The sequence below is a fragment of the Meles meles genome, chromosome 18 (genome assembly GCF_922984935.1).
Source record: "Meles meles chromosome 18, mMelMel3.1 paternal haplotype, whole genome shotgun sequence".
NCBI lineage: Eukaryota > Metazoa > Chordata > Mammalia > Carnivora > Mustelidae > Meles > Meles meles.
Window position 1 is genome coordinate 47,720,372 of NC_060083.1, and position 20,078 is coordinate 47,740,449.

The 20,078-nt window shown below is 39.8% G+C and overlaps 1 protein-coding gene across 7 annotated transcripts in view; it reads right to left on the reverse strand.

The window, feature by feature from the left end:
- Positions 1-15,784: 15,784 nt before the first annotated feature.
- CDC27 (cell division cycle 27) overlaps positions 15,785-20,078 on the reverse strand; it is a 72,996-nt gene continuing 68,702 nt past the window's right edge. For 6 of the 7 annotated variants that reach the window (XM_045985381.1, XM_045985380.1, XM_045985378.1 and 3 more), the window contains one exon: positions 15,785-18,560. In XM_045985381.1, coding sequence (XP_045841337.1) covers positions 18,478-18,560 — 83 coding nt within the window. In that variant the 3' untranslated portion in view covers positions 15,785-18,477. The remainder of the gene's footprint in view (positions 18,561-20,078) is intronic. The other variant, XR_006815934.1, reaches the window with a different exon arrangement.

A 20,078-nucleotide genomic window follows, 5' to 3' on the forward strand; every position in this document is an offset into this window, starting at 1 on the left:
AAGAAACTGGGGTGGTGACCTGATCTGAAGGCAGATGCTTAAACTACTGAGCCACCCAGGTGCCCCTGGGCAAGTTATTTAAATGCTGGGTGACTGTGTTTTCCTCTCTGCAAAATGGGAGGATTTAATAATCATATCTATCTTGCAGTATTCTTGAGAGGATTAAACATGCTAATTAAAGACAATTAGAATAGTGTTTAGCTACTACCTAAGTAGTAAATGTTATGCTTATTGCTGTATTTCTATTAGCAAATATACAATGGAATAGTGTCCAGGCATTCAAAAAAAAAAAAAAAAGGAAGTCCTACCCACGTGCCTTGCTAGAGAATTATTTCTGAAATATATTAAGTGAGAAAACAAAAAACGTATCAAACAACATTTATGACATGATTCTTTTTGCGGAAGGAAGGAGAGGAAAAACGTGTATCTACACATATACTGTATACTCTTAGAACAGGTTCCTGGAAAAGTACACAAGGAACACTGGTTGCTTCCAAGGAGAGGAAAACAAGCCACTGGAAGATGAGGTAAGGGAAGAATTTTTCTCTCTTTAAGCTTTTGAACATGTCAAAGTGTCACTTATTAAAAAAAAAACAAATATCTTCTATATTTGATTTTGTACAGTGCACTGCCAGGCACAGAAGCACAACTAAATAAATAATTGTTGCCTGAAATATTTCTTAAAAATTGTAAAGAGATACACATAGGTATCTAATGTGACATTCCAAAGTCAGAACAGGAATTTAAATTCTAAACTACACTATCTAAAGTAAACTTGGACTTTCCGTCCTTTTTTTTTTTTTTTTTAATAAGTTTCCATACAAAGAAACTTATATGGTACTTTACAGAGCCATTAAGAGAAAATCTTTGTGGCCAGGCAGAGCAGGCAAGGTTAAGGAGCTTGTGTTAGTCCCAGATTGGTTTGTTTGGTACTGGATTGGGGTGCCTCACCCTTCCAGGTTCTGGGCTGGAGGGAGTGTAGGGAGCAGGAAAACCAAATACCATCCTTACCAAGTGATTACACTACTCTGTGTTGAGAATCAGGGCAATGGAGGTCCCAGTGGCCATGGCTGCAGATCTTAGGGAAGCACAAAGTGAGCCTCCGCAGGGCTCCATCCCACCGCCTAGAGATCCTGACCTGAGCAGAAATCAAGACTCAATCGACTGAGAGGGCGAGGGAGAAGCAGACGCCCTGCTGAGCACAGAGCCCAACTCAGGTTCAACCCCAGGACCTTGAGATCATGACCTGAGCTGAAATCAACAGCCATACGCTTAACTGACTGAGCCACTCAGGAACCCCAGTTTGGGGATTTTTGATGTACAAGATCACATTGCCTGCAAATGAAAATAATTTGGCTTCGTTCTTCCCACTTTGGATACCTTTTCTTTCTCTCTCCTGCTGATTGCCCTGACCAGAAACTGCAGTACGGTGTTAAATAGAAGTGGCAAGAGTGGGCAGCTTGTGCTGTTCCTGGTCTTAGGAGAAAAAGTTTTAGTCTTTCACCGTTGAGTATGCTGTCAGCTGTGGGATTCTCATAGATACCCTTTACTGAACTGAGGAAATTTCCTTCTAGTCCAAATTTGTTGAGGGTATGTGCTTTTCTTTTGTGCGTTTAAAATATTATTTGAAGAAGGGATTCAAAGCCCTTATGGAAAGTTGCTTCATTGAAGGTTACTTTCCGTTGTTGGGACAGCCTGCATCCAGGGGCTGCGCAATATGGCGGGCGGTGGGGGATATGAAGGCTTGTCCCCTTGCCCCAACTCAGGACGATTCTAAAGGGCTACCTAGTATGACAGTTACAAATATTTTTAAAGTATACCTTATCCTCCCCCTAAGAGTGAACTTGTTTTGAGTTGTTTCTACCCCATTTTGTCAAAGTATAAACACGGTTTTCTTTATTTTCTTTATTTATTTGACAGAGATCACAAGTAGGCAGAGAGGCAGGCGTTGGCGGGGGCTGGGGAAGTAGGCTCCCTGCTGAGCAGAGAGCCTGATGTGGGGCTCCATTCCAGGACCCTAGGATCATGACCTGAGCTGAAGGCAGAGGCTTAACCCGCTGAGCCACCCAGGTGCCCCAAAACATGGTTTTCTTAAAAAATGTCATAAGCCTAATTTTGTAAAACCTGTTTTTAATATATTTTTGAGGAAAGTTTCTAAAAGGTGGAAAATATGTTTTTACTTGGAAATTGAGTAAACAAGACGTTTGTATTTGTCAGAAAGCCTGCGGAATTACTCTTAAGCATCTATGTGAAGACTCCGGCGGCTGAAGCCCCACAGGTCCCCCAGTGAACGTTTAGTGTAGACACCTGACCTCCACGGAATCTCTATTGAGGCGAGAAGTCTCCCATGATCTCTCAGGGCAAGTGTCAAATTGAGTACCTGCAGACTGCAACATCCAGATAAAATTGTTAGGTGGCTTTAACCTTCTTGTGCAGATTAGAAGTAGAAAATTCTGCTCAAAGAAACTTCCATATTGGTTGGGAGTCCTCAGCAGCTGAGGTAGAGAAGGCTTGGCTCTTCTTCTTCTCCTTTTTTTTTTTTTTTTTTTAAGATTTTATTTATTTGACAGAGAGACACAGCGAGAGAGGGAACACAAGCAGCGGGAGTGGGAGAGGGAGAAGTAGGCTTCCCACCAACAAGGGAACCCAATGCTGGGCTTGATCCCAGGATGCTAGGGTCATGGCCTGAGCTGAAAGCAGACGCTCAACAACTGAGCCACCCAGGCACCCCCTGGGCTGGCTCTTCAGATAAGATTACATGTCTCTTTCAGCCACGAGCCTCTCTATTAACTTGCTCCCTGCTTTACTCATTGAGCGAATATGGAAATACTGCACTAAACAAGCACAGGCCTTCAGTAACTTCCCTCATATTGCCTACCCTTTGACATCCTGAATTTAAGGGTCTTGGGTTTAACCTTGAGTTAATGCTCCTAAAATATCCAGCTTCGGAACTGCCCAGAGTCAGCTGAAACCTTCACTGAGACTTCATGGTTAGCTCAGCCTCTCCCTCTGTTCAATCCTGCTTCCTTTGCTTCTCTTCTACCGATGTTGATCCCAAGAACATACCTTAATAAAAAAGCTTCACAAAATCTGAGTATAAATGAAGAATGTGGAAGGTATTGGGTTCAGGAAACAAGAGAACCATCATAAAGAAAGAGCAAAGGGAATCTCTGGGAGAATGGTAAAGAGAGATCTTACGGGGACAGCTATTGACAAACAGAATGATGTGCTCGCTTCGGCAGCACATATACTAAGACAAACAGAATGCAACCAGACCGGAAAGAAGCAGCTCTGAAAGCTACAGAAGATACTTCAAGATGAAATTGATGGGATCACTGAAATGGTCAACCATTTGGGGAGGAGATTTGGACAAGTGGTAGAATATGGAGTTGAATTAATGATACATATTTAAAAGTTTAAAATGAGAAATGAGGCAACCAATTCTAGGGAAAACAAAATTGTACAGGGAAGGAAATTGTAGGTTGTCTATGGCTCAGTTGTGAACAGGGTTTAAAAAGTTATGAAATTCTAAACTTTGAATATTATTCCAACCACAATTATGACTATATTGAAGGGAGAGTGGGAAGTTTATGTGCTCCGGGGAAGCAAAGGAGGAAACATAAACCTGTCTTTTCCTTCGCAGGCAGTCAATAGATAACTCCTGACACTGAAAAATCAGTTGCTGTAATTGGAGAATTGAGAGAAATAATCAGAGAAACCGGGAAAAGAGATGAAAGTGATTCCTTCTGAGGGACAGGCAATTTTGAATTTTTTCCACTATTTAAACTATACAAATGTATATCTTTGATAAGAATAAAAAAGTAGGGGCGCCTGAGTGGCTCAGTCAGTTAAGATCTGTCTTCTACTAGGTCATGATCCCAGGGTCATGGGATTGAGCCCCATGTCAGTCTCCTTGCTTGGCGGGGAGCCTGCTTCTCCCTCTCTCTCTCCCCCTGCTTGTGTGCTCTCTCTCTCTCTCACTCACTTTTTCTCTCAAATAAATAACATCTTTTAAAAAAAGAATAAAATAAATTTTAAAAATAAAGTATAAAAAATTTCTTTAAAAGAAACATGACTTGGGGCTCTTGGGCTCCTGTTGAGTGTCTGCTTGGGTGACGATCTCGGGGATCCTGGGACTGGCCCCAGTCAAGCTCCCTGCTCAGCAGAGAGACTTCTTCTCCCGTTCCCCCTGCTTGTACTCTCTCTCTTGCTCACTCTCTCTCAAATAAATAAATGAAATCTTTAAAAAAAGAGCTGTAAAAACAAAAATAGCACACGGGTGCCTGGCTGGCTTAGTCAGCAGAGCCTGTGACTCTTTATCTCAGGATAGTGAGTTCAAGACCCATGTTGGGCATGGAGCCTACTTAAGGGAAAAAAAAACAAAAACAAACTGAGACTCTTTATCTCAGAGTAGTTAGTTCAAGACCCATGTTGGGCATGGAGCCTACTTAAGGAAAAAAAAAAAAAATATATATATATAACAAAAAACACTCTTTACCCAGATTCAACATTGTTAATATATACCTTACTTGCTGTCCTTTTCTCTTGTGTCTACACACACACACACACACACACACACACACACCATACACTTATATATGAATATGTCTATAGATTTAGTTATATCTGTCTATATACATATTTATATATGTGTGTATACATATATATGTATATATTCTTTTTTCTAAGAATTTCAGGTAAATTATAAATATTTAACATTTTAAATATGTAAATTAGAAATATCATGGCCCTTTAATGCCTCAATACTTCAGGGTCTATTTCCTAAAAATAGGGGTATTCTCTTACATAACAACAGTTCATAAATTTATAATACCATGTTGTACCATACATATTCTTTTTAAAAAAATCTTATTTATTTAAGTAATCCCTATACCCAGCATGGGGCTCAAACTCGCGATTCTGAGATTAAGATTTGCACACTCTTCGAATGAGCCAGCCAGGCACCCCTACCATACCTATTCTAAATTTGTCATTTGACTTCATGATGTCCTTTAGAAGATTTTTTCCCTCCAGGACAGGATCCAGTCTAAGATCAGATATTGCATTTAATTGACATATGTGTTTTCTTTTTTTAAAAAATACCATCAACTATATCCCCTTTCCCGTACCTCTTATTCTTGTGACCCATTCTCCCATGACAAGCCTGTACCTCCCACTTCCCTTCACCTGTTTTACCCATTCCCCAGTTCCCCTCCCCTCTGGCAACCCCCAGTCTCTTCTCTGTATTTATGGACCACTTCTGCTGTTGTCATGTCTTTTTTTTTTTTAAGATTTTATTTATTTATTTGACAGAGAGAGATCACAAGTAGGCAGAGAGGCAGGCAGAGAGAGAGGGGGAAGCAGGCTCCCTGCTGAGCAGAGAGCCTATGCGGGATTCAATCCCAGGACCCTGAGATCATGACCTGAGCCGAAGGCAGAGGCTTTAATCCCCTGAGCCACCCAGGCGCCCTGTTGTCATGTCTTTAATCACTTTTAATGTGGAACCCTTCCACAGACATCTTTTATGACATGAGCATTCTTGAAGGATGTCTTCCCCCACCCCTGATGCTTTATTCTGTTTTGTTTTTTAACCAATACAAGAAACAACAGATGTTGGGGAGGATGTGGAGAAAGGGAATTCTTTTGCGCTTTTGGCGGGAAGGCAAACTAGTGTAGCCAGTCTGGAAAACAGTAGAGTTTCTTCCAAAAAAGGTTTTGTTTTTTAAAATAGCATGTTCTTTATTTTGTATTTGTCCAATGTTCCCTTTGTTTATTTATTTTTTTTAAAGATTTTATTGATTTATTTGACAGACAGAGATCACAATTAGGCAAGAGAGGCAGGCAGAGAGAGAGACAGAGGAAGGAAGCAGGCTCCCTGCTGAGCAGAGAGCCCAACATGGGCTGAAGGCAGAGGCTGTAACCCACTGAGCAACCCAGGTGCCCCACTTCCTTTGTCTAAATGAAGGTTATGCATCCTCGGTTAGAATACTGTATAGGTAATGTGTCTCTTTCAGGATGTTCTACCTGGAGGCACACATTATCTAGCTATCCTTCATTGGATGTGGTTTTGACTCTCCAGTTGAGGAGCTATCTGATTTCTCCACTGTTGATTCTTCTTTCTCCTTTGCAATTAATAAACTGTGTGGAGGAAACAATTCAAAACCATGCAAATATAGTGCTTGTCATCAAAATTCCCCTCTAGCTTCATCATCCATCGATGATTCTTGCCTCATTCAATCGTTAATATCATTTACAGGGTGAGTCTAGCACTCCCTCTACATTTACCAGGCTGTGGGGATGACATTGTCACCAGTGGGTCAGGAAGGCAGAGCATCGAGCTGCATGGATTATCCTCAAAACTAATGCCTAAGGAAATTTGCCCCATTCAGTTCTGGACTTGCTTGGGACCATTCATTCTTTGCTTTTCTCCCTATTTCTCCCTCTTGGAGTGAGTATGTCTAGTCTATGCCTGTCTTCTCACTGCATTTTGGAAGCACACCCCTTGTGTGGTTTCACAGGTTTACAACTGGAGACGTATTTGCTTCAGGATAGATTGTACCTCCATATCTTATTTAGAGGAGACTTTGAATTTTAGACTTTTGAGTTGATACGGGAACAAAATAAGACATTTGGGCTGTTAGGAAGGATGTCAGCTGGACATAAATTTTGGGGGCCAGAGAAAGAATGCAAAATATTGAATGAATATGTCCTTCCCAAATTCGCATGCTGAAATCCTAATCTCCAATGTGATGGTTTTAGGAGTTGGGGCCCTGGGAGTCAATTAGATCAGGAGGGTGGAGCCCTCATGAATGAGATTAGTGCCATTATAAAAGAGGTCCCAGTGAGCTCCCTTCCTCCTTCAGCCATGTGAGGATATATCTAGATGACCACCATGTATGAACCAGAAAGCAGACCCTCATCAGACACTGAATCTTCTGGCACCTTGATCTTGAAGTTCACAGCTCCAGAACTGTGAGAATGTTGTCTGAGCCATCTTGTCTATGGCGTTCCTATTACTGTAGTCTGAACACCCTCCTTTTCTTCTCTCCTTCACTTTTCCTTTCTTCCTTCCTTCCTCCCACCCTCCCTCCCTCCCCCTCTTCCTTCTTTTCTTCCTTCCTTTCTTTTTAAGATGTATTTATTTATTTGGGCATCTGGGTGTCTTGATTGGTTCAGTGTCCAATTCTTGGTTTCAGCTCTGGTCGTGATGTCAGGGTCATGGGATTGAGTCCTGAGTTGGGCTCTGGGCTCAGCGGGGGGTCTGCTTGAGATTCTCTCCCTCCGCTGTTCACACACACAGACTGTCTCTCTTTCAAATAAATAAATAAATCTTTTTAAAAAAGAATTATTTGAGAGATATTGTGCATGTGTGCACCCATGCTTCCTTCCTTCCCTCTTTCTTAATTATTAGCATGAGCTCATGAATCCTTATTTTTCTCCAAATGGCTTGTAATTCGTTATTATACTTACCTGGGGATCAAATGTCTCAGGTTTGGCCAGTGGGAGACCTTTCAGGTTGGCTCCTGCATCCTTGTGATAGAACTTCCTCTTTTGGAGGGGTGGTTTTGTTTTATTTTTTTAGCTCTTTTTTACTTTCTGGCATAGCAAAATGTGTACTTTCCCTGTCCTAACCCTAGAATTAGCCATTTCTCTGAGCCATGGTTCTTTTAGTGGGGAAAGTTATGAGACCAAGATAGGGACACTAAGTGTGCTCATTGCTACTAGGATGTCTTTGCTTTTTGGCCCTTTCAGAGGAGAGAATTGAAAATATATGTTGTATATACACAAATACACACACATACCTACAAATATACATATGATACATCCATGTGTATATGCATATACATATACGTATTTTAGAAATCATGAGTTCAAAACAATAATTTCAATTCCAATAATCTCCACAGCATTGTTTCTTGCTTTCTTCCTCTCCATAGTTACATGTATCTTCTTCTACAGTGAGAATTCTGATCACTAGTGATATCGATGTGTTTCTTCATTTGTTTGACCCCGTAAGATATTTAAAATTGTCTCCCAATCACTTTACCCACACCACTGAAGCACACCTGCCAAAGAGTTCAGGACTTGTTTGTACTTTGACCGCCAGCCCTGAACGCATATCTTTCCCTGTCCAAGACTGAGGGTATACAGTCAAATACTGTGTTCATAAGTCACTTTGATTAATTCTTCTTAGTCCCTCTCTGCACTTCCCTTGCCAGGATAGTTATGGTACTCATTTGCAATATAGTTAGGTTCATTTGTTTTATTTCAATTTTATTTCCCCTTCTCCGTTCTTGTTTTTCGAGTGTATGACAAATCAATATGCTCTCAAAGGTAAAAATATTACAAAAAAGTATACTCAGAGAGGTGCCACTCTCCTTGAATCCGTTCCACTACATTCCCCCTCACCCCTTATCAGTAACCAACTTCACCATTTTCTGGTTCGTCCTTCCAAGTGTTTCCCTTTGTGAAGATAAGCGGACAGATGGATATTTTTATTTCCTTTTTTCTTACATAAAAAGTAATGCGATCTTGTGCGCTTTACTTTTCACTTAATAACATCTGACAATCATTCCATAACAGTTCATAGAGATTGCCCTCAATTTTTTGGAAGACTCTTTGGAATGCGATTAAACTAGATCTTTGTATTCAAGTCTTTCTGATCATTTAGTAAGTTTTTGGTTGTAAGGCAGTTAAGAGCAGACTCCCAACAGTTCCGTTACATAGTTGCACTGGAAAATCCAAAAGCGGAGAGACAGAGGTGTGTGAGTACTGCCTGCTCCAATACTGTGGGCAGACGGCATTGCTATAGGCGACCTCGTTTTCCTGAACAGTGACCAGCTTCTTGATAAAGTTTCAAACAAAACAAAGCAGGCTTTTCTCAGTTGAGGTGGTAGTTGCATTCCTGGAAGACTTGTTGGGTATGAGAACTCTGCTGGGCTGCTACTGCTACTGAGGGAGTGGGGAGAGCCAGAAGGGCAGTTTCCTCCATCATTCTCTACAGCTCCGTAGTTTTCCATGGTGTGTGTCCTAGTTTATCCAACCCATCTTCTATGCTTGGGCATTTAGATAGTTCCCAATATTTTGCAATGACAAATCACCCTGTTAAAAATAAAATTATAGGGGCACCTGGGTGGCTCAGTGGGTTAAAGCCTCTGCCTTCGGCTCAGGTCATGATCCCAGGGTCCTGGGATCGAGCCCTGCATTGGGCTCTCTGCCCAGTGGGGAGCCTGCTTCCTCCTCGCTCTCTGCCTGCCTCTCTGCCTACTTGTGATCTCTGTCTGCCAAATAAATGAATAAAATCTTTTAAAAAATTTTTAAAAAAAGTAAAAATCAGCTTGCAGAATCCCTTTAAAAAATAAATAAAACTATACATATGAATTTTCGTTCTTTTGAGGTACATCTTCAGGGTAAATTCCTAGAAATGGGATCACTGGGTTGAAAGTAGAAGCATATGAAGTTGTGTTACTGCCGATTTCCTCTTCATGAGGGTTGTGTCATTCCACCACCAATGTGGGAGATGACTTGTTTTCCCACAGCTTTGCCAACCGAATTTATATTCAAGTTCTGAATTTTTGCCCATTTATTGGGTGAAAAATTGTATCTCAATGTAGTTTTTAACTTTTTGAGTACAGTTGACAGACACAAGGGTACATGTTTCAGGTGTACAGTACAGTGACTTGACATCTCTAGGCATCTTTATTTTTTATTTTTTTTATTTATTTTTTTTAAGATTTTTTTTTTTTTATTTATTTGACAGAGAGAGATCATAAGTAGGCAGAGAGGCAGACAGAGAGAGTGAGAGGGAAGCAGGCTCCCTGCTGAGCAGAGAGCCCGATGCGGGACTCGATCCCAGGACCCTGAGATCATGACCTGAGCTGAAGGCAGCAGCTCAAACCACTGAGCCACCCAGGCGCCCCGGCATCTTTATTTTTTTAAGTAAACCCTATGCGCAGCGTGGAGCTCGAACTCATGACCCTGAGATCGAGTCTGTGCTCTACCAGTCTGCGCCAGCCAGGCGCATCTCAGTGTAGTTTTAATTTGCATTTCTCTTATTGCGTGAAGGTGAACAACTTTACGTGGCTAAGAGCCATTTTTTTTTTATTTTTTTTTAAAGATTTTATTTTATTTATTTGACAGATAGAGATCACAAGTAGGGAGAGAGGCAGGCAGAGAGAGAGAGAGGAGGAAGCAGGCTCCCTGCCAAGCAGAGAGCGGTTAAGAGCCATTTTTAAAATCTTTTTGGGTCTATTCATGTCCTCTCTCAAAACTAAACCTTTTTATACATTAGGAGTATTGGTCTTTTATTTGTGACATATGGGCAAGTGTTTCTTCCCAGTTTGTCACTTGTATTTTTTTGTCATGCAAAGGGTTTTTAGTGTATTCAAATCCACCATTTTTTGTTCATTTCTGCTTCTTTTCTTTTTTCCTGATATTGGGTGGCTTTTCACTTTCTCAGATGCTTTTGAAAGGATATGTCTTTTCTTTAGCTTTGTGGGACTTTTCACCAGCAGAAAGTCTTTTGACATTTTCTGACTTTTCGTAGAATGGGGATGGCTGTACTCTATTCCAAGTAATTTCATGGACAGAATTGTTAGCTTCAGAACCCTTATCTTTCAGTTCCACCCTCTTTCGTGCAGTTTAAGGATTTTGCCCGCAGGATGGGAAGAAAGGTTGACTCGATCTCTTTTCTGTCAGTCGTGCATTTCTGCCTTCTCTTTCTTTACCTCTTCATTACCCATTCTCCCCCAAGAACACGGCTTCTGAGGCTGCTACCCCAGCTCTACACATTTTCAAACCTTTCCCTAAAGCGATGACTGTGACCTACTGAGTGCCAAACTGTGTTCAGTATTTTGTATTTATTGTTCCATTTTTCCCCCTGTAGATTCTGTTAATGATTCTTTTTTTTAATAAAGATTTTATTTGACAGACAGAGATCACAAGTAGGCAGAGAGGCAGGCGGGGGGGGGGCGGGGCGGGGAAGCAGTCTCCCTGGAGAGCAGAGAGCCCTATGTGGGGCTCGATCCCAGGACTCTGGGACCATGACCTGAGCCGAAGGCAGAGGCTTTAACCCACTGAGCCACCCAGGCGCCCCTGTTAATGATTCTTTTTTTTTTTTTTAAAATATATATATATATATTTATTTATTTATTTGACAGACAGATCACAAGTAGGCAGAGAGGCAGGCAGAGAGAGAAGAGGAGGCAGGCTCCCTGCCGAGCAGAGAGCCTGATGCGGGGCTCGATCCCAGGACCCTGGGACCATGACCCAAGCCGAAGGCAGAGGCTTTAACCACTGAGCCACCCAGGCGCCCCACCTGTTAATGATTCTTCTAAATGAACTCCTCCCTTCTGCTGTCTCATGGAGTGATTCAGCTCCTTTCCTCACTCTCTGCACCCACAGGCTTATGGTGGTAGCAGGATCCTTACTGGATCCCCTGCTCTGTCCACCCCCTGCCCCCCACCACTACTTGGGGGTGATTTAAAGTTACAGGCTTCTCATAGTGAAGGCATGAAGCCTCTGTAGTTTTTATTTGTTCTGGTTGATTTGAGAGTTGTTTTGGCAAAGTGAGGGGCAGATTTGTAATCAGGCTACTGCCATTGCTTTTCAGCCCCAGGAGTCTCAACAATGCTTAGTAGAGGGATACATTTCAGGACCGAGTCATGACGAGAGCCATTGAAAACCGCAACAGAAATGTATCTTCATTGAGTATCAGTGGTCATAAATGGTAGTTGAAGTGAGAGTTAAGTGTTTGGGTTGGCAACAAGATTAGCAAGGGGGACACGCCACATAACAGTGGCTTGAGACTTTACCAAGTTGAAAGTTTGAGAAAGTTTAAGCATTTTCCTTAAGACTGGGGGCAAGCCAGTGAGTGCTTGCTACTGCAAAGCTGCTACTGTTCAATGCAGTATTGGTTGTCCTGGCCATAGCAGTTAAAAAGGGGGAAAAAATGAGGTGTGTTGTAACAGCATAAAAAAGGAATAAATATCATTTGAAGATAGTATAATCTTAAATAGAAACCCTACAAACTCTTAGGTAAGAAAGTTCACTAAGTTGAATACAAGATCAATTGCCAAGAAGCAGGAATTCCTTTACAGCAGTGTGGCAGGGGCTCTTGGCTGTCCAACCAACAGCCATTCCCCCCTCTTTGCTCACAAAATCTGTTTCTTTGTGTACGACCCCAGGAGAGAAGTCATGATTTATCTAAACCAGTCATAGCAAACTCATTCCGTTTTACCAGATTCTAAATTTACCAGCATCCCCTGAAGCTGGGGATGATTCTATGACCAAGTCCTGGCCAGTAATGTGTGAGCAAAAGTCTGCCAAGTTGTTCCTGGGAGTTCCCACTTTTTGCAAATTTCTGGTTTCTTTAAGCCTTGGTTTCCTCTTGTGTCAGATAATACATGCCTTACCTTTTAAGACTGTGAAGATGAAGTGAAATATTCTCATATCAAAGTGATCCATAAATGCGAAATAAAAAGTAAGTAAATGCTAGTGTTATTCAAGATATTCAAATGATTATGAGCCCAGATGTAGCATTGGTATAAATGCTACAGACTGGCAGTAAGTTTAAGGAGTGCCATTATATACAAGGAAATCCCTTTACCCAATCAAGTCTTATTATTAAAAAACTAAGCCTGGGTGGCTCAGTGGGTTAAAGCCTCTGCCTTTAGCCCAGGTCATGATCCCAAGGTCCTGGGATCGAGCCCCGCATCGGGCTCTCTGCTCAGCAGGGAGCCTACTTCCCCCTCTCTCTCTCTGCCTGCTTCTCTGCCTACTTGTGATCTCTGCCTGTCAAATAAATAAATAAATAAAATCTTTAAAAAAAACCAAAAACAAAACTAAGAACTGATGAATATTTTATGTAGCGCCTGGCCCAGTGATTTAACTCACAAAGGACTAAGAATCTAGCAGCACAGAGAACATGTGATTTGCAGATGGTTACACCTCTACAGCTGTTAAGTTCTAGATCAGGAGTTGCAAAATATAAACTGTCAGATCATATATACAGTATAATCTATACTACATGTATATATATTTAAAAATATACACACAGGGGCGCCTGGGTGGCTCAGTGAGTTGGGCCTCTGTCTTCGGCTCCGTCACGATCTCAGCTTCCTGGGATGGAGCCCCACGTCCAGCTCTCTGCTCAAGGGGGAGCCTGCTTCCCCACCCCCTGCCTGCCTCTCTACCTACTTGTGATCTGTCAAATAAATAAAAAAATCTTAAAAAAAAATACACACAAATACAGATAGTAACTATTGATGCTTTATAGGCCACATAGTCTTTGAAGCCAGAAAGCAGCCATGGACATGTAAACAAATAGGCATGGCTGTTCCAATAAAAGGAACAGGCAATGAGCCATTTGGCCTGCAGGCCATAGACAATTCTCGTTCTAGACTCAAGAGTTTACTGTTCTACAGTGAACTTGTCTCACAGGATCATGTCTTGGGATCAACCTAATCAATTTTCCATGACATCGTCTCAACCGTATTATTATCCTTGTATTATTATTACCACAGTGCAACCAAAGCACTTTCCTGGTGATTTACCACATTTGATCCTCAGCTCAGTCTTCTATGAGCTAAGAAGGGTAGATCTCATCTTCTTGTATTGATCAGAAAAAGGCTTAAACTAGGCCACAGAGCTACTGAGGGGCAAAATCTCTATTTCCTAGAGGTCAGTTTAGTGCTTTTTAAAAATATACGACTAGAAACCTTAATTCTACTTCATTGTTCTTCTTAGCTTCTACTGTTAATCCTTTTCTTATTCAAACTCCTGTGGAGCATTATGCATTTTTAAGGACTTGAATTTACTCCTTAAATGTAGCTTTTAGCGTCAAATTGAAAATTCTATCTTGACGGTACTGAATATAAAAAGAACGGTTGTGATAGGAGAAGAAATTGGTAGTAAAAAATTTAACTTTGTTTTCTAACTTAAAGCAAATTCTAGTCATTTAAGGAGGGATAACACACTTTCAATTTTAGTGTGAGGAGAAAAATAGAGAGGCAGGATATAGATCAAACCACCATCAAAGGACCTATGCATATGCTAGATCGGAACCTACAGTTGATACTAAAGTTTCCTCTGTAAAACCCAAACTTTTATGTTACGCTATAGCAGATAACTTAAAAATGGAGAGGACACCGAATAGTCAACATGAGACATGACTTGAAACTGCCAGAGAAAGTCCTCTTTTTTAAATACCCTAATACCCGAGTGTCCAGCTATGTTACCTAACGCCCGAAGCCTTTTTCTTTTCTGTAAAATGGAGTATCACCTAGTTTATAGGGTTGAAGAACTGAAAATTCTATGGGCAGATCAAGTAACACGGTACCTATGGCAAGATTTCATTAAATGCAGCTCATTAGCCAAGTTTGCACTTACACAGCTGACCATTAATTAGCAGATAAACAAGCCAGAGATTGCTTCCTGTTTACACTTCTACTAGTTATCCCTGTCCAACTGACAGTAAATGGCAGGTCCTAGGGAAGATTATAAAGCCAGTCGCTTGCAATGGTCTGCCCAATCATCCCACTTCATGTGTCTTCTCAATTTCTACCCTTTCTTCAAGTCTGAGCAAAACCATTCAGCTCTCGGGGCGTCTGGGTGGCTCAGTGGGTTAAAGCCTCTGTCTTCGGCTCAGGTCATGATCCCAGGGTCCTGGGATCGAGCCCCACATCGGGCTCTCTGCCCAGCAGAGAGCCTGTTTCCTTTCCTCTCTGTCTGCCTCTCTGCCTACTTGTGATCTGTCAAATAAATAAATAAAATCTTAAAAAAAAAAAATCAAACAAACCGTTCAGCTCTCTATACTTTATCCAAGATAACCAGACCAGGGTAAAATTTAGTTTCTACATTCTACTCCTCTCAGGATCTTCTTTCTTGGGATGCCTGGGTGGCTCAGTTGGTTAAGCATCTGCCTTTGGCTCAGGTCGTGATCCCAGAGTCCTGGGATCCAGTCCCGAGTGGGGCTCCTTGCTCAGGAGGGAGGAGCCTGCTTCTCTCTCTGCCTACTGTTCCTCCTGCTTACGTGCTCTGAGAAATAAGTAAATAAAATCTAAAGAAAAAAAAAAAACTTTCTTTCTTGATTTTTAAAAGATTCTAATTGGAACAAAAAAGCTTTGTGTCACTTTTAAATACATTTCAGAAATCATGTGATTAAAGAATAAGCAGGTGACTTGCAAAGTAGCAGCTGCTGGCAAGAGGCTTCTGTAGTTTGAAAAAATATATATTCTAAAAATTACCACATTTTGGTCACAATATTTATCTGGAAATTCCAAATAATACTAAAAAAGGATGTGAGTCTTTTTTTTTTTTTTTTAAAGTATATGTATGTATTAGAAGAGCGTCTAAGTTTTAAAAAAAATTAGAGAAACACTGCCTTAGACTTGTGTGGAGTGTAAAACTGTTAATTTTTCACTATTTTGCTGTGCCTTACTATAAAAATACAGATGGCACAGCTGTTATGTAGCTTCAACAACTTGATTATAAATTGCTTTCAAAAGTAATTTATTGGGATTTTCCGTATCCTTTAATGAATTGCAAATATATTAACAGAAAAGGCTTTCTCCCCGCCCCCAAGGACTGTACAATTTCTGAAATAAGTCAGGAAAAGCTAAAAAAAAAAAAAAAAAAAGACACAAAATTACATTGTTTCAATGCAAATAGAACACACACATCACACCCACACTTGCATTTTCCTCGATTTTCACAAAGAAAATGGGTCACCATATTTCTCAGTGAAGACCCATACTATATTCTGGCTAATCAGAGACTTCCAAACTTTTTTCTTCAAAAAGAGCATTTTTAATAGACTAAATACTGGTTATCACTGAGTTTTTGTTTAAGGTACAACAGCAGCATGGTTCAAATGTAACTTGCAGTTCTTGGAAAAAAAACCCAAAAATTTTAAAATAATGAAATACAGAAAAAGTAGGGACCACCTTTCATTATTTTGAGTACCACTGTTCACTTGAAAAAATATTTCCAACCTTCTAAAATCCCAGAGTTAAGAACCATTTTCAAGGGGGAAAAATATCCAATGCCACAACATAACTTCCAAACAAGTGTGTGTGTGTGTACACATATATGGATGTGTATGAAAAGCTTAAAGAGACTAAAAAAAGATGTTATTCGTAGTATTTTAAATTTCCTTCAAAGTAACTACTGAAATTTCAAGCAAACATTTTGCTTGATCAAAACGTATGTCCTTTTCTGTTTATTTGATCCTCATTCCAGGCAAAAAAAAAAAAAAAAAAGGCAAGCAAGCAAGCCAGAAACAGTTACTAGGTGGGAATATGGTTTCAAATACCTAAACGTTTTGAAAGTAGGTATGAGGAAAGTGAAATCAGGCTAAGCTTGGGCTGAACGTCCCATAGCCAGTCATTGCCATGGTGTGCCTTCCACAACCATCCTTTTGTCCTTGGTCTCAAAATTAGTACCAGAAAGGCTCTCACCTCTGGCAAAGGACATAAATTCCTACTTTGTACAAAAAGATAATTATACATCAGCAAATTATGTTCTAGCTCAGCTTTCTTCCGGCTTTGTAATAGAGCTCAGGTTGAAGCTTTCTATTAAATTTTGTATTTGATAATGTTATATAGCTGGCTTATGATTTGCCAATTAAAAAAAATAAAGGAATATAAAATTAAATATTACAGAACTAATGAATAAAATGGAATATTTGTTAGAATCCAAGTGCTAGCCTTTGGGAATTTTTAATGATATTCATTTACTCAACCTTTCCTTTTTCTTATAAATTATTTCTTTAAGCAGCACATATTACATGGATTTAGGTAGGAAATTTTGTTAAACATCTCTCTGGCACCCAATGCCTAATCTAAGACTGACTTGAATTAATTTATGATGGTATTTAATCCACATTCAAATGAACAGATTAATAGTAAGTGATAGGAAGTTACTGAATCTACAGGTTAAAATTTTGTTCACATCTTCTGTAATCCACCTTATTTTTACAACTTGACTAATAAGTACAGGTAACCAGTAGATAAATTTGTCCTTCATCAAATAATCCAAAATAATAACCATAGGCCTGTCATTCATAAGAAACTATAATTTGTTATATTCTGACATTGGCACTTAAAAAAAAAGTTAACAACTAAAGTTTCTCTAAAAATTTCAATACATTACAATAAAGGAGATACACAATTTAAGACTTTAAATCTGTTACTGTGAAATTCCAATAATTCCCATTTTATTATGCATAATTAGATCTTTAAAATTGTGGCCATTCCCCGAAGACACCAATTTATGAGAAACTCAGGAGAGAACTCGCCTCCTTCATAAGAATGGGGTTTTTCTTTTGCAGCTAAAAATTTCTAATAGCCTAAACCCAATCACTCTCGGTAAACGTTTTGGTGACTCACTACTGAAAATAATTTGAAGCAGAGAGTCGGAAAGAATGGAAATGACCTCAACCAAAGGTAACTACACATTCTTGCACCCTGCTTAAACACTTAGAAAAGTCAAAGGGATACGTTCTTGAACAAATATAGATTCAAGGTTATGGTACAATTTTGACTGTATTAAGGCTTTCACTATCATGATCTCTTAAAGTCTCTCCACTTTAGTGTTCTCATTTTGATTCTTATGGTGAACTTAAATGGCTATTAAGGGCCTTGTTTTGGCTTTTCAGTGGGCAAACACTCTACCATCTCTGAATGTTAAAGGTGATCCCACAGAGCTTAAAGAGAAGAGGCAAAATGGTAAAGGGACAACTTTAAAGTTTGCAATACCAAGACAATGATCAACACTTTGAAGCAAGATGAATAAATTAAAATTCTTGGTTAGACATTAAAGCATTCTTGCCAAGAATAAGTGTACACTGTATGGAGGGATATTTGATTCCTACACATGAGTCCCATTGTGCCCATTACATTTGCTTATGGGAGACACTGCAAGTTTAAGGTAATTTACATTCCTTGGCAATCAAGTTACTCTGTTGTAGGCAATGTCTTTTTATTGTTCCATCTGGCACTTGCTAACACCATTCTTGAAGAACCTAGAAATGAAGGTCAGTCACTCTGTTAATCAGGAACAGAACAAAATAAAAACAAATTTTTTGGAAAAACGACCAAGGAATTCTGGTTCATCACTATTTTCCGTATCTAATGGTTCCTTCAAGATAAAACATAACTCTTCCTTCCATGATAGCTTTCCAACAAAGGGAGATTAAAGAAAAAAAAAAAAAAAGAAAAAAAAAAAGAAAACAAAGTTCCCCATCCTACCCCCCTAAATTGTCATTCATACTGGTGAAAGAGCCAGTCTTGTTAGCAGCTAAATATTGCACTGCCTTTCATTCTGTGTACAGTCAGGGTCCGTGAAAGTGGCACACTCATGGTGTAAGGGATGGACGATGACACTGCCGGCTCAGGAGTGAAGACTCAGTATATGGAGGGACAAGAAACATGTCAGCACTAGTCACACATCCAGTTGCAAAAGTCTGATTTCCCGAAGTTAAAATTCATCACTTTCAGCTGCATGAAGTTGTGTGTCGTCTGCATCTGTCATGCTGCTCTCCTGGGATTCATCTGTTCCCACTTTAAAAATAAAAATAAAAGTCTACAGTAAGGTGTCTGACAAATATTTCTTCTCGGTTCATGAAAACAAGTAAGGAAAACTATTCCATGCAGAGAGAGGAGATCTTAAATTAAGGCCCTTAAAAATCCTGATATCCTTCAATAAAATGCAACTCAGCTTCCTTATTTTACAGCATGTCTGAGAAGATCAGTTCATTGCATTTAGCCTTTAAGAGTTTTAAATATTAAAGCTGCCTCTGCCTAATGAATTCCTTATTCCTACCCTAGGAATTAGAGCTAATTTTCAAGACATTGAAAAAAGACTGACATTCTCTCCAACTGTTGACTCTACTTTGGGAACAGTCCCTGCGAGTCCACAGAAATATAAAATACACCCTCAGTTTAAAAAGGGTTATTGGGATTACAGGAATTATGATTTTAATTAAAGCCTTCTGCCAAGTTTTCTGGAATAAGGGCATCATAGTTCATCTCATCAGAAGTTTCTCAATTCTCTTGTTATGAAAAATACTATTAGGGGCATCTTAGGTGGCAGTCAGCTGAGTGACCCACTTTTGGTTTCAGTTCAGGTCGTGGTCTCAGTCAGGGTTGTGAGATCAAGCCCTGCATCCATCTCCATGCTGGGTGTGGACTTGCTTAAGATTCTCTCTCTCCCTCTGCCCCTTCTCCCGGACTCCCACACCCCCAACCCCCCGTCTTAAAAAAAAAAAAATCTTAAAAAAGGACTTAGTTCTCACTAGTTATTTTAAGATATACACTCAAGTTAGGAGTGCCTCAGTCAGTTGAGCATCTGACTCTTGGTTTCAGTTCAGGTCATGGTGTCATGGTTCCTGGGACAGAGCCCATGCAGGGCTCCACGCTCAGTGGGGAGTCTGCTTGAAGATTCTCTCCCTCTGCCCCTTCCCCCACTTGCATGCTCTCTCAAATAAAAAAATTTAAAGAAAAATATTAAAAAAAAGATATGCACTCAATTTAGGGATAGAGTTTTTACTACTGCTTTAAACTACTTCTTTGTTCACTCTTCTTTTCTTGACCCTTCAATTTATATACATTAGCCATATTTTTAGATTTTGAATTTGTTAGAGTTTCGGAGAATTTGAATAGTCATACTGCAGATCTGTCAATACTTTTTTTTTGTCAATACTTTAAAATGTGCACGAATTTATTTTTCATTCACTTAGGACGTACTATGTCTTCAACATACTATCATACCTATCATCCCCATCCCACCCCGCATTCCTAGGAAGCAGGTACGGCAGGCATTAGTTACGTATTTAAACCTAAACTGAGGTCCTAGGAAAAACTTGCAATGGATTTATCAAAGTCACACAGCAAATTAGATCCAAAATGATTAGTTACCTGACGCGACATGCACTTTGTTAACATATTGCCCTGTTTAATTTCTCCAAAATTCCATTTAATATAAAAAAAATAGACCATGGTTAAAAAAATAAAAAGCAGCCTACAAATCCTTATGCAAAGGTAGTTCTCTGAATATTTAATACTCAAGAAAATTTCCAT